The sequence below is a fragment of the Mirounga angustirostris genome, unplaced genomic scaffold (assembly GCF_029215605.1).
Source record: "Mirounga angustirostris isolate CCGP_5_RB_7025 unplaced genomic scaffold, mMirAng1.0.hap1 SCAF_5, whole genome shotgun sequence".
Taxonomy (NCBI): Eukaryota; Metazoa; Chordata; class Mammalia; order Carnivora; family Phocidae; genus Mirounga; species Mirounga angustirostris.
The window spans coordinates 90,065,333-90,079,256 of record NW_026991713.1 but is presented as its reverse complement, the minus strand read 5'-3'; the positions used below and the strand labels follow the sequence as shown (position 1 = coordinate 90,079,256).

The 13,924-nt window shown below is 37.8% G+C and overlaps 2 protein-coding genes across 3 annotated transcripts; one reads left to right on the top strand and one right to left on the bottom strand.

Annotated features, from left to right (window-relative positions):
* Nucleotides 1-343: 343 nt before the first annotated feature.
* Nucleotides 344-9,574, bottom strand: SMCO3 (single-pass membrane protein with coiled-coil domains 3). 2 transcript variants are annotated; one of them, XM_064591536.1, is made up of 3 exons: nt 8,932-9,574; nt 6,281-6,425; nt 344-1,623 (listed from the first exon to the last, which is right to left on the bottom strand). In XM_064591536.1, the coding sequence occupies exon 3, from the start codon at nt 1,605-1,607 to the stop codon at nt 930-932; it is 678 nt and encodes a 225-aa protein (XP_064447606.1). In that variant the 5' UTR covers nt 1,608-1,623; nt 6,281-6,425; nt 8,932-9,574; the 3' UTR covers nt 344-929. The 2 variants fall into 2 exon arrangements, with proteins under 2 accessions (XP_064447606.1, XP_045729780.1); XM_045873824.3 differs by lacking the exon at nt 6,281-6,425.
* Nucleotides 9,575-11,618: 2,044 nt separating this feature from the next.
* Nucleotides 11,619-13,303, top strand: CUNH12orf60 (chromosome unknown C12orf60 homolog). Its single transcript, XM_045869838.3, has one exon. It carries the CDS (start codon nt 11,709-11,711, stop codon nt 12,441-12,443), a length of 735 nt encoding a protein of 244 aa, XP_045725794.1. The 5' UTR covers nt 11,619-11,708; the 3' UTR covers nt 12,444-13,303.
* Nucleotides 13,304-13,924: the final 621 nt, after the last annotated feature.

The following is a 13,924-nucleotide window of genomic DNA, read 5'->3' as shown; positions in this document are numbered from 1 at the left end:
TGGATTTTTCTGAGATCAGGTAATTAATGAAATGGGGCACCTGAAGTCTTATGTGGCAAGGACAGCATCCTCCATTGTGCTAGTGTAGAAAATGAAATTTCATTTTTCTGGAAATTCATGAGGTAATAAATTTTGACTCTCCTTTAAATAACAAATTCCTAAAAGAGTAACAGTTTCCTCTCCTGCATCCTAAATGCATTTTATGCACGTGTAGCTGGGATTTGCATGTTTGTTTTTTAAAGTGTTCCAGAGTGTTCAAACATTCACATGAGGGCTATTTAATCATCATACCACAGTTGGTCAGGGTTGATTGCAATTATAGAAACAGAACCTTTATCTTTTCAGTTTTAACTTTTATCTTTTAAAAATCCATTCGAGTTTATAGGGTGTAATTAGTGGAAGTTACAGAACCATTGCGTCCTTTGATCATTGAAGTAAATTGTTACAACTCATATTTCAGTCTCTTCTACTTTATTGAAAATTGGGACTTAAGCTGAAGGTCAAAATGATGGTAGTATTTCTATTTCATTCAAAAGTCCACAGTTTGTGTCTAGGCAGAAGTTACTAAGTACATCCCCTTAGAAATAAATGATGTCTGAAGCCAGTGGTGAATTAGAAAAGGAAGAGGTAACCCCTACACCCGCTCTTACACAATAGCATTTAACCTAATGTTGATCTGGTAGAGCAGAGTAAGAAGGTATCCTGGGATATAATCTTTAACCTCGCAGGGTCTAGCACCAACTGACGTAGGCATTCGTTGTTGATACAAAACTCTGGAGTCCTCTGGTTTTAGCGTCCCTTAAACCATCTTTCCAACTTGTTAACTGTATTTCTGTCCATGTTGGAAACTTGGAAAATGAACCTAATCAAAGAAGCAAAACACTATTATTGAGAAAAACAGAAAAACATTCCAATGGCACAGTGGCTGTTCATTTCATTTGGTGTTTCACTGTGTTAGTGACCTCAGTAATGGCATGATGATATTTTTCTGAAGCGGACTTGAATTCCACCAGGTGCTTCTCATAACTTTTAATGGCTGCTTGAAGCTGTGTTTTCTCCACTGCTCCCAGGATGGCACGGAAGATCATATCTATGCCAAGGCCAAGAACAGCAACTCCTATACTACCAAGGAGAGAAGCGCCAATTTGAGCTAGCACAGTGACCAACTTGCTAATGATGCCAGTTGTGACATTTGAGCCCACAAGTTTAACAGCTACAGCACTGGCTGCAGAAGTAGCTTCTCCCAGGATGACTGAAATGACCTTTTGTACTATTGCGATTTTCTCTGTTTCCCTTTCTTTAATATCCTGAAGTTTTCTGTAAAGGGTTGGCTCTAGCTTATCTTTTAGTGCTTCATCAACCTTTTGCAATTCCTTTTGGATTTCCATCATGGCTTGGATGATGATATCACAGTTTTCTTTGATGGTCCCATCTCTTTTCATCTCGATGGAGGCCAGCCTGCACCCCAAGTGCATGTTTAAGACCTCAGTCAGCGTATTAGTGGCATGGAAACTATCAGATAAACAGTCAAGAAGCTGCTGGTGAAGACGGCTTACTTCCTGCCTTCTCCGTGGGTTCTCTGGGTAGAGGAAGTCACTCTGAGCCATATTTCAAATATAATCTCTGAAAAATAAAATAGTAAGTCTTCACTAAAAATTTTGAAAAATACCTGCTATCTGAGTGCATTTGACCAAGAAATCTTTTACTTTATGAGTAGAAAAACAGCACTGTGCTATCTAAGGAATTCCTCAGAAAATTCAACAGGTTCTTTAAAACAATTATTATTATTATTATTTTTTTTTAAAGATTTTATTTATTTATTTGAGAGAGAGAATGAGACATAGAGAGAGAGAGCACGAGATGGGGGAGGGTCAGAGGGAGAAGCAGACTCCCTGCCGAGCAGGGAGCCCGATGCGGGACTCGATCCCGGGACTCCAGGATCATGACCTGAGCCGAAGGCAGTCGCTTAACCAACTGAGCCACCCAGGCGCCCCTAAAACAATTATTTTTATGAAATTTAGAGTCCGTGTATGGGAATGTGGGTCACAAGGCAACCTACTGATGCAATAAATACGGCACTAGGTTTTTTGTGGTGGAGAGAAATCCTAGATAGGAAACATCTGTGTTTATCAAGCATCTGATTATTAATAAATAAATGTGATTATTTCCAAGTTATATTTAATAAGGTTTGACAGAGACTGCAGTTTGATATGGTTAGCTCTTGATTACCAGTACTCCTTAATTTTCCCAGACCCTACTCACCATAATGAATAAACCTACCAGATTGGTTTCTCTAATATTTGGAGATAAATTACTAGGGCCAGAAGAATATTAAGATCTCTGAGTTTACAGAGCTATTAATAGCTAAGTTTGTTTATATACTGTTATCTTAATTTATAATATTCAGGTCACTCTGTATGTCTTTACAGGCAAATTATTTGTTCTCTAAGCCTAGGGGACATCAAAGGCAACACACAGAATCATTACAAAAACTCTTCATGTTAAGGGTATATATTCAAAATCCTTTAGATTAAAATCTCACTTGGGGAGAGATTGCGCATGGTGCAGGGGACAATGCAGTTATGACGCCCTCTGTGGTCTCCATTTGCCAAGCTTAGAAGTTAAGTTATTTAGACTGGTTTATAATGCACTTGGGCATGGTGAAGATTAGATAGAATTAGCCTTAGATAGAAGATAATGCCATTTCACAAAAGAAAGAGTAAGTAGCTAGAGTACATCATAGAATGAATAAAATGAATCAGGTAGGAGCCTTCTTGTGTTTGTTCTTATGGCTCAGTACTATGGAGAGAAAAAAGGAACAAGTATGTTCTGAGTTTATTTGGATAAAAAATTTGAGCACTGTAAGAACAATATTACAATATGCATACCTTGAATAGGCTTACTATGTGCTCAGTACTTTTATTTTTAGTTTAAACTCTTGGGAGAAAAGAGAAAATGAAATCTGTGTGGGGCTGGCACATTCTCTCTTGAGTAAACAACATCCTGATGAATTTGGGCCCTATCTGTTCTGAGACCATGGCTCTTAGTCTAGATATGGGGAACCTCACGAGCATGGAATGAAGGAATGAAGATCTTTTTCTCTCAAGAAAGTAAACATGAAAATAACCTATCCTCCAAGTCATAAAGATATAATTTGGAAATAGGGGAAATATTTATTTATTTAAAAGATTTTATTTATTTGAGAGAGCATGAGAGAGAGATTGAGAGAACAAGTGGGGGGGAGAGGCAGAGGGAGAAGCAGACTCCCTGCTGAGCAGGGAGCCCGACGACGTGGGGCTCGACCCCAGGACCCCGGGATCATGACCTGAGCTGAAGGCAGCCGCTTAACCGACTGAGGCACCAAGGTGCTCAGGAAAACTTTTTTTTTAAACGGATTGGGAACATCGTCATTTATTCTGTTCAGTTTAGAAAAATGCCTTGGTACCCTTGTTAGAATAAACTTTATCACGGTCAGAAGTTCATTTGTATCTTTGATTCAGATCCAGCATGCGCGCGTGCACGCACACACACACACACATACACACACACTCACACCCATGTGTTACACAAATTTCCACAAAACAGTACTTAGAAAATATCTCAATTTCATTTAAAGAATTTGTTGAGGGTTTATTAAATATTCCCCAACTCACCATTGGGTTGCATACTGCACTTCGATAACCATGAATCTGGACTTTGTTTCTCCTAGAAATTTTCCATTCAACTTTTTTCTTTTCTTGGCTCCTAGTTTTCAGATACTATCATGAAGTGAAAACTCCCGTTTGAATTCAGAAGACCATCAACTACAATCCTATTCAGATATTTAGGTGAGAGGAGTCTTTCTTAGCCTGTGAAAGTATAAAATATCTCTAGCAGCTATCATCTGCAGTTATCTTAAGGCATAGCTTCCAGAAAAGGTATGTGGTTCTATTTACCTAATGATAAACAAATGGAGAGATGAGCCTTCCTCCTGGATAGGAGGTTGAATGCTTCCAACTGGTCAATTGCTTCCCACTTAACTCACTGTTTTAAGACACCTTGACAAATTAATCATAAAATAAAAATAAATTGGGGTGCTGTTTACTTGAGAAAATGTACCCAGATCTCACACAGATATAGAGGACTCTATTTTCTCTTTCTTTTCTTCCAAGAATTGAAGCAAAATTAAACAAAACTAAATAAGATTTCTTATTTTTTCAGGAAAAAGTAATGATAGGATTTTATCCTCCCCAAATATGAAAACATTATAAAAATAATATTAGTATTGTACAGGTACAAAAGTAGATGGAATCCTGGAACAAAATAGTTCTGAAAACAGACCCTCTATACATTTAATATATAATAAACATAGACTCTCAAATCGATAATAATTGAAATTATTGTTCTATAAATGTTCCTGGCATAATTGGCTAGTTTGGGGAGTTAAAAATTAATTTAAAAACAGTGTAGTATTTGTAAAAAATGATCAAATAGCCACTAAAAAGAAACTGGGAAAAATGCAAGAAAAATGAAGTATGAATTTCTAAAGACTGTTGTTATCAATTAGAAAAACAGTAGTTATCTAACAGCTAAATGAGCAAACAACTCTGGACAGTAAAAGAGTAGGAGCTAACTAATTGATGAAAAGACTTCAATCTTACCAGAAATCAAAGACCCAGTACTTTTTCAATTATATTTTCTTTCTTTTATATACCTAAGCCCTGACACCTGCACTTTTATACCCTTCTTCCCAGTTTCCAGATAATCGATCTATAATTTTGTGCCAGTAACAAGTTTGAGTAAGACATCATGATGTGCTCAGAATTACTTTTCAAATCTAATGAAAAAGGACTTGTATTTTTCTGAATCGGGCTTACCTTCCTAGCTCCTTTTGTCTTGGGGAACGGCTTTGGGAGGGTTCCTTATGGCCTGCCACCATACCTTCCCAGTACTGAATACAGTTCAAAATTATTTTCATCCCAACAGTGAGATAAACATTAGAGAATTAGGTGTGGGGGAGAGGTAGGGTTTCAAGGTGAAACTAATGAATTATTTTTGGGCAGGTGAAATTTGAAGAGTCTGGTGAAGGAAGCTGTTTAATAATTCAGTAACTGTTTAGTGGACTAGTACCTTACTATGTATAAAGTAGCATGCTGGGCTTTATAGAGCATACAAAAATGAAAAGGACATGGTCCCTGCTTTTATGGCATTTTTAATCTGGTTAAGTAGTTAAGACAGACTTCAAACTACTTGTTGAGTTGAAAGTATTATGTCATTTGAAATTACAGGGTTGGTGCTTGATTTGTGCAAATACAAATTTTAAACAACCCGCAAGTTAATATGTATTACTACTAGGGCCATATGGAAACATTCAGTCACTTAGGGAAGGTTAATAATTTGTTCCCTTTCAAACTATTATTCTTAAATACATGCTTGATATTTAGAGGAGAGGTTATATAACACATGGAAAAACAGTTGGCAACATGCAGCATTTCCACTATTGCCCATGACAATTTAGCTCTGACTCTCAAAGTGCTTACTTCACTCAGCAAAACAAAAGCCTTCCAATTAGTTGGAGGCATCCTTCTTGAAGATCCGAGTTGTCACTTAGGCATGCCTTAAGGGATGTCTTACCAACAGATATGTAGTATTTACCTAAGAAAAGCCATTTACCTAAGAAAAGAAATTACTTTTCCCTATTTTACTACATTTTCAGGCATGACCTTTTAAATATTGACTTAAAAATTCAGTCTTTCAAAAATCATTTCTTTTGGGGCGCCCTGGGTGGCTCGGTTGAGCATTTGGCTCTTGGTTTTGGCTCAGGTCATGATCTCAGGGTCCTGAAATCGAGCCCTCCGTTGTGCTCTGCGTACAGCACCGAGTCTGCTTGTCCCTCTCCCTCTGCTCCCCGCCCCTGGAATGAATAAATAAAATCTTTAAAAATAGATAATAAAATAAGAACATTTTTTCTTTTTAGTTAAGCTCCGTGCCCAACACGGGGCTTGAACTCACGACCATGAGATCAAGAGTCCCATGCTCTACTGACTGAGCTAGCCAGGTGTCCCTTAAAAGTCATTTCCAAGTCATTTTATAAATGAATTTTAAAGATTGGCGCTTTCGGGTAGCTAAATGGTATTCTTAGTCCAGTTCTTACTACCTGCACCATTTGTGTGGTAAATGTGATTTTTACAGTGTTTATTATCAGATGATAGTGCTCCCTGTCTGTGAAAAATTCACTCTGCACAGTTGCCATCCATTTCTGAACTGCAGTTTGTACTGTTATTTGAGTATTTTTTGTTACCTTGGTTCACGAGGTAGGTTCTGAAGAGCCCTAGGGCAGCCTGACGGAGAATTGCTGGCCAGCAGGCGGCGCTCTTGCTCTCCGGCATGCTTATTTCACCCTAGTCTTTGTGGACCAGCAGAGCTCTCTTATTGCTGTATTTGGACTGTGGGTGCATAAAATGTTTATTTGATGAGAGAGTTCTGTTGCTCTGTTGCTAAAAGGAAGTTTGGAAACCACACGTATTGTTATTGTATCTGTAACATGACTTGTTATTTCGCACAAAAAAAGAAACTTGGAAATGCTGTTGCCAGTGGTCAGCATGTTTTCGGAAATTGGAATGGAAACAAAGACCAGCCTCAAATGGATTCTCACTGAAATTAACCTTGTCAATTTTGTTGAAATGAGAAGTCAACAGTCAAGGTTAAAGAGCGTATGAGAAATAGTAGAAATATATTGGTGATTGTCTCTGAAAGTTAAGATCTATTTAGTAATACTATACAGTTGTTTTAGTTTTTTTGGGGGGGGGGAATCACCTTCCAAAATGAAAATGTATGGATTATCACATATTCAAATAAAAAACTCTCAGGATACTTTTGTGAATAACAGCTAAATGTCAAGCGTTATAGAAATTTAAAGAGGGAAATTATATTGAGCGATTAGAGGAAGTTTCATGGAGAAAGTGACATGTGATATGTGTTCTGATAGATGGTAGAATTATAACATGAAGAAATTAAAAGATTAGATAAAAAAGTACTTTGAAGTATAAAGTCAGTACAACTAATATATAAACACTTTAAAAATAAAGAAGGGAAAACACCCATAAACCTACCATCTTAAATTTTTTTTGGTTGTTCTTTTCTTTTCTTTTCTTTTCTTTTTTAAAGATTTCATTTATTTATTTGCCAGAGAGGGAGAGTACAAGCAGGGGGAGTGGCAGGCAAAGGGAGAAGCAGGCTCCTTGCTAAGCAAGGAGCCCGATGTGGGACTCAATCCCAGGATCCTGAGATCATGACCTGAGCCAAAGGCAGATGCTTAACCATCTGAGCCACCCAGGCACCCCTTGGTTGTTCTTTTCTAAAGTTTGTTTAAATGTGTAAGTATTTTTACCAAGTTGTAATAAGAGTGTAAAAACAATTTTCATCTTATATTAATTTACTTAAACACCTTCCCAAATTCTTAGTTTTTTAATAATTTTATTATATAAAATATTCCATAAGATATCCACCATAATTTAATAAATACTCAATTGTTTCCCTATCACAATATTGTAGTGGGCATTTTAATACACAATTTCCCCCCCCTTTTCAATTATCTGGATTATTTCCTCAGGATAAATTTCCAGGAGAATTGCATAATCCATGGGAATTAAAGTTTTTATTACTTTTGATATGTATTACAAATTGCATTCCAAAAACTTTTATACCATCATCAAAAAAATTTTTTGATAGCAAGTCACTGTGTATGTTTCAAAGCCAAAGATGGTTCTGTTAAATATCTATTGTTAATTTGGGAAGCACAAAGTTAAGTTTCAAAAAGAAGAGTTTTTGCTTTTGTAGAAATACATAGTGAGTATGTTAATGATGAAATGATACACATGATCTCTGAGATTGGCTTCCAAATAATCTGGAAGGGAGTGTGGAGTAGGTTTACAGAGGAAATGAGATCAAGCTTGTTTTGAAAATTTCTGACCCTGGGTTATGGGTACATGGCAGTTTATTATTTTATCATCTCCACTGCTGTGTATGTTTGAACTTTTCCCATAGTAACAATTAAAGAAAGAGAAACAAAGAAAACATGTCTCAGCCTCTAACGTGTGCTCTCTGAGGTTTTGCGTTTCTCCCTGCTGTCACTTTACTCACTATCCACATCGGGTCCAGCTATCCTACAAGTTCACTTATTTGGGAGTTTTGGAATAGGAGATAGGTGAAACCAGAAACTTTTCAAGAGAAAATAACGGCTACTAACTAGTTCTGAGACTTCGCCTTTAATTTAAATAAAAACCCTGGCCTTTAATTAAAAAAAAAACAAAACAAAGGAATTGATGATGGTATGATGACACTTTTTAAGTTCTTCTAAAGAATGTTTCTGACCAGAAAGCAGAATATCAATGACATTCATCAGCATTTGTCAAATGCTCAGGTGAGAATCCTCTATTTCTATGCCTTAAGACATTAAAGAAAAAAAAAAAAGTAGACAATGTTTCTTGCCCTCAAGAAGGTAACGGAGACAGACGGCATTTAAATGCAATATAACTTATGAGGGAGCAGCTCTATAAATTAACTAGTATTAGATTGCACATTCCTTCTTTCACAGATCCTGAGTGCTTATATTGATGTTAGAGACATAAAAGGAAATGCTACAATCCATATAAACAATACACAGGTGTCATTTTGTCCTTAATCCTTTCTAAAATTGATGTCTTTACAGCTTTCTCTTCCCCTCTGACTTAATGACTTATATAAGCTGTTAATTTTCTACTATATCTGGTGTCTTCAGAGAAATAAATAATCACAAGGAAGCTGCCATAGGGTCCTCTTAAAACAAAGTTGTCTTGTGACTTTATTATATTTATGGCTAGGATTCAAGACTGACATGTTATTTCAAATACCCTTTAATCCGGAGAACCAGAATATCATATCAATACTAGTAGAAATATCCATATCGCTTACCTTGCTGTGTTTCTGAGTTCAGTAGTCCCAGCAGTTGTTTAGGAATATTGTTAAAGGGCTTTTTCATCTGGTTTCATCTGGATGTTTCCATGGAATGTGATGACTTACAGCCTTTGCTAGTCTCTGCTGGGTCCCTCTGCCTGTCTGGTTTATAGACGATTTCTGCATTCCTAGTTCTCAGAATTCTTCTATTTCCTATATTAATATAAAATTAGTATGTATGAAGTAATCTAATTTGAAAGGCTAATAAAGTGGCGAAACATTGAATTTTCTGTTCTTTAATGGACTTTCTGGTTGAAAAATGCTGTACAACTGAGTTAATTCAGTTCAGCAGAGGAGATGGCTCTTTGCAGGGCTCAGGTTCTGGGATTCTGTCTTGTCAGCTATTCCAGATACTAAGTTTCTTTTTGCTTCTGTTACATTCATACCTCCATCTGTTGCTGATGCCTTTGTTTCAGTTCTCAAGAGAGAAAGCCAGATATGTGCAGCCAAATATGGTTTTTGTGTGTGTGCTCTTCTTTCCTGGCTAAACTTTCTGCTCTTTATTACCGTCTCTCATTGTGTTGGTGAATGTCTTGACAATAGGAAAGCCTTAAAGTCCAGCTTGACTTCTTTCCCTTAAAGCTTAGATCGGAGTCTTTCGTGCTTCTCCCTCTAGATTCTGTCCTCATCCCCACTGATTCCTCTATAGCAGGGACACCTCAGAAGCAGGAAAATCACTCAGTCCCCTATAACTTAATGGAAAGAAAACCCACAGCCTTTAGAATTGGGCAGTCCTGATTTTGTGTACCCAAAGTATTGCTTACTAGCCATGTACCCCTGGGAAAGCCCCTTAATCTATTTTTTTTCATTGGTGTGATGTGTTAGTTTGTAATTGATGGGTTGTCATATGGTTTAAATGAGATAATGCATGTAAAGCATTTGGCAGAGTGCCTGATATATGACAAAAACTTACTAAGTGGTAGCCATTCGTCTTACGTTAACAACAATCATTTCTGTTGTTATTGGGTGGGTCAGAGGATACAGAACCGAGACTCCAGCTACAAATCTAAAAGGTGCTGCTCTGTAGTTTTAAAGGAGGACTAAGTGGGGTATTATTTTGCTTTTGTCCCAGTGGGTCATTTTGCACTTGACATATCCTGGAGCTTATCATGTATGGGCACGGGGATAAAAGGGAAGAAGGATGTGTGTAGATAGTGTATCTGAAGTAAGTATGGATGGGTAAGTAGGATTTTAGTAGATGTGTAGGGGGTGGGGTAGGGAGGAGAGAATGCGGGTGGAGGGAATACTATAAACAAAGGAGCTAACAAAATGTTGTAGAGCATTTTCAGGGCACAAACTTAATCCAGGATGCTGGTGGCCCAGGACATATGTGAGAGCAGTGAAGGGAAGAGAAATAGTGGAAAATTGAGAGCAATCTGTAGATGACCTTAAATGCCATGCCAGGAAATTGTATTTTTTTTTAAAGATTTTATTTATTTATTTGACAGAGAGAGAGACAGTGAGAGAGGGAACACAAGCAGGGGGAGTGGGAGAGGGAGAAGCAGGCTTCCCGCGGAGCAGGGAGCCCGATGCGGGGCTTGATCCCAGCACCCTGAGATCATGACCTGAGCCGAAGGCAGCCGCTTAATGACTGAGCCACCCAGGCACCCAGGAAATTGTATTTTATTCTCTAGGCAATACTGAATCATTGAAGGACTTTTATTATGAGATAATATGAAGAGGTTGGATTTCAGGAAGCTTACTTTATATAAACTACATTAGTGGGTATGGCCAAAAAGGAACTCCAATGCCTACAGCAGCTGGACCAGACATATGTAGTTGAAACACTTAGTGTCAGACAATAGGGTGTAGATGGTAAATGTCCAGCTTGAAAAGGACAGCTATAGCTCTAGACACTTTTTCTAACTTATAACATGGGCTGCCAGTTAATCTCATTTTTTCAATAAGCAATAGAAATCTGGATTTCTATCTTTCAATTTTTTAAATTTAGCAGTTGATACAAGCAGTTGTTGGGTCAAACAAAACACATCTTCTGGTTGGACTTCGCCTGTGGATGCCCTAGTTTGGGACCCCTGGGCCAATGTTCACAGTCCTGTCTTTTTGTATCTCCTCCAGAATTCTACTTGTGAACATTGGTTAGAGACATCAACACTCCTCTCTATAGCAGAAGAGGATGAGTTGTAATGAAAGTATAGAAACATTCTTAGGCAAGACAGACATCTTGGGAGTTGGCATCAGGTGGTCTTGATCTTCTTTGAAGTTCAGTACTCTTTGGTCTGCTCTTCCCCACCTTTCAGAGTTATCTGATAGTTACTTTATATATTCTGTCCAGGATTTTTAGTTGTACTCAGTAGGAAAGTTTGGACAGAGTGTGCTTGCTCTATCTTAACTGGAACCAGAGCCCTTCTATGTAATTTTTAAGTTTTATACAGTCTTCTCCACTAGATTGGATAATTATTGAGGATGATGCCTGAGAATAATATTACTCCATATATCAGCATATCCAATTGAGGATCCAGTACACGATATTCGCTCTGTGGCTTAAATTCATTGAAACACCCCTATTCTAGTCTTTTAATTATTTTTGTTGTTATTTTTATTAAAGCACAGGATCAAGTCCCACTTTATAGCTGGTGTAGCTTTCCTACCCTTGACAGGAGTTACTTTCCACACTTAGATTATATGGTCAGTCTTTTACGGTTGACAAATAGAATTTAAGTTTTCATCTGGATTACTACTTTGTTTTACAGCGCTGAAACATTTTTGTTGGAGAAATGTCTTCAGAATCAGAAAAGGACAAAGAGAGGCTAGTGCAAGCTGCCAAAACGTTTTTCTTTCACATGCAAGATCTTGTTGCCTTCACTAACACACTTATTGAATTGTTTAACAGCGCAATGAATACCCAGATCCACTCCATGGCTGTGAAAGAACATGATAATGTTAAGGATGTCTTTGAAAAAATATTCACAATTTTTAAAGAGATGCAATCTGTCCTGGAGGCAAAGTATGACCAGATGCAAAAGGAACCTTTATGTTCCAAGATTGCAACAGCAGTTTGCTCTATGGTTGAGAAGAATACCAATGTAAAGGAATGGCAGCAGTCAGCTAAAGAAATGTTCAAAAACGTTCAGACACCAATCATTGTCGCTGCCCTGAATAGCAGTAACATCCTTGGCAGTTTGGAATCTTCTCTTTCACTCTTGATGACATATCCCATCATGAATCTTCAGTTAAGTGACCTTTATAGAAAAGACACCGAAGACCAATCAGATGCCAACACATCGGAGAAAAACAAAAGTCCAGGTCAATCCAAAATTGGTATAGTAGACATCTTGAAAAAATTGCAGGATGCGCTAAAAGCTGAACATGTCAAGAATACCATCGAGTCAGCTGCAGATCAGTTGGAGCAAATTGTCAAAACTATGGGCCCAATCTTAGAGGTCCTCAAAAAAGCCATAAGTACTATGGAATCCAAGATTCCTGTGCCCAAGAAAGCCAATGACCAGTAGGAGTGCAACAGAGGTGCTCATTTCTGTCAGAAAATCAGTTCACATCGTGTGAATTTTGGGAGTATGTTCTAGGACCTTTGCTGCCAGAAATGTGTTATATTAGGACATAAGTGCAAAGAGTAGTCACCCAGAAGACCATTTGCCTCAAGTTTTGCTTTATTCAAATAAAAATAATCAATGAAAGCCTGCTTGACATGGGAGTTACTAAAAAAAATTTTGTTCAGAATATCAAAGTAATGTATTACATTTGGGGAAGTCTCTAAACATTACATATCATCTTAACGCATAATTAAAATAACCCGAAACTAATTTCCACTCTTGGTAATTCTATTTCTAGATACTATGTGTGAAGTCCAGGTAAATGTAAACATTATTGTTAGATAATCTGGCAGAAACTACTGTTCAGGTGCAGGAAACATATAAAATAACCTTCTGCATTTTTAAAAAGATTTTATTTATTTACTTAAGAGAGAGAGAGCTAGAGAGAGAGAGAGAAAGAGAACATGAACAGGGGGAGTGGCAGAGGGAGAGGGAGAAGCAAACTCCCTGCTGAGCAGGACCCTGGGATCATGACCTGAGCTGAAGGCAGACGCTTAACCGACTGAGCTACCCAGATGCCCCCACCTTCTGCATTTTTGTCACTCCTATACCAATCTCTGTATCATCAGTGCCTTACCTATCATAAGCCATCACTAAATACTTTTGGTATGATTTATCCAGAAGTTAATTGAGAACGATGAATGAAGAGTAATAGTTTTCTTGCTTAGTTGAGTAAGAACAGAGCAAATGATTTATTCTTGTCTGCCTCCTACTGAGGTCTTGTGATTAGGAGCTATTGGAGGTTCAAAAATGATGGTGCTCTAACCTTTCACAAAGAAAAGACCGTAACACTCAGAGAAGTAGGATTTCTGAGATGTGCTCGTGTTGGCGAAGAAAGGTTAGACAAGTCCCTTTGCCCTCCCAGAACGTCTTTGGCTCTCATGCAATGGGAAAGAGTGCATGCTTTCAAGATTGCCCTATTCGACATGATACTTAACAGGAACGTTGTTGAGAATAAGAAAAGCCATTAATAACTCTAGTTCTTTAGTGGAATTTTTCTTCTGAGAATACTTAAGTTTTGTCCTCATTCAAACATCTTCTCATCTGAAGTCTTTTTTTTTTTTTAAGATTTTATATATTTATTCATGAGAGAGAGAGAGAGAGAGAGAGAGAGAGGCAGAGGGAGAAGCAGGCTCCCAAGGAGCAGAGAGCCCGATGCGGGACTCGATCCCAGGACCCTGGGATCATGACCTGAGCCAAAGGCAGACGCTTAACCATCTGAGCCACCCAGGCGCCCCTCATCTGAAGTCTTAAATCCCATTTTCTCCTTTAAAAATAAAACCTTTTATTTCCCTATACCTAAAAATAAGGCCAAAGCATGAGAAACTAAAAGGGAAAAAAATTGTGAGCATTTGGTGGAAAGGGGGAAGAAGACTCGCAGT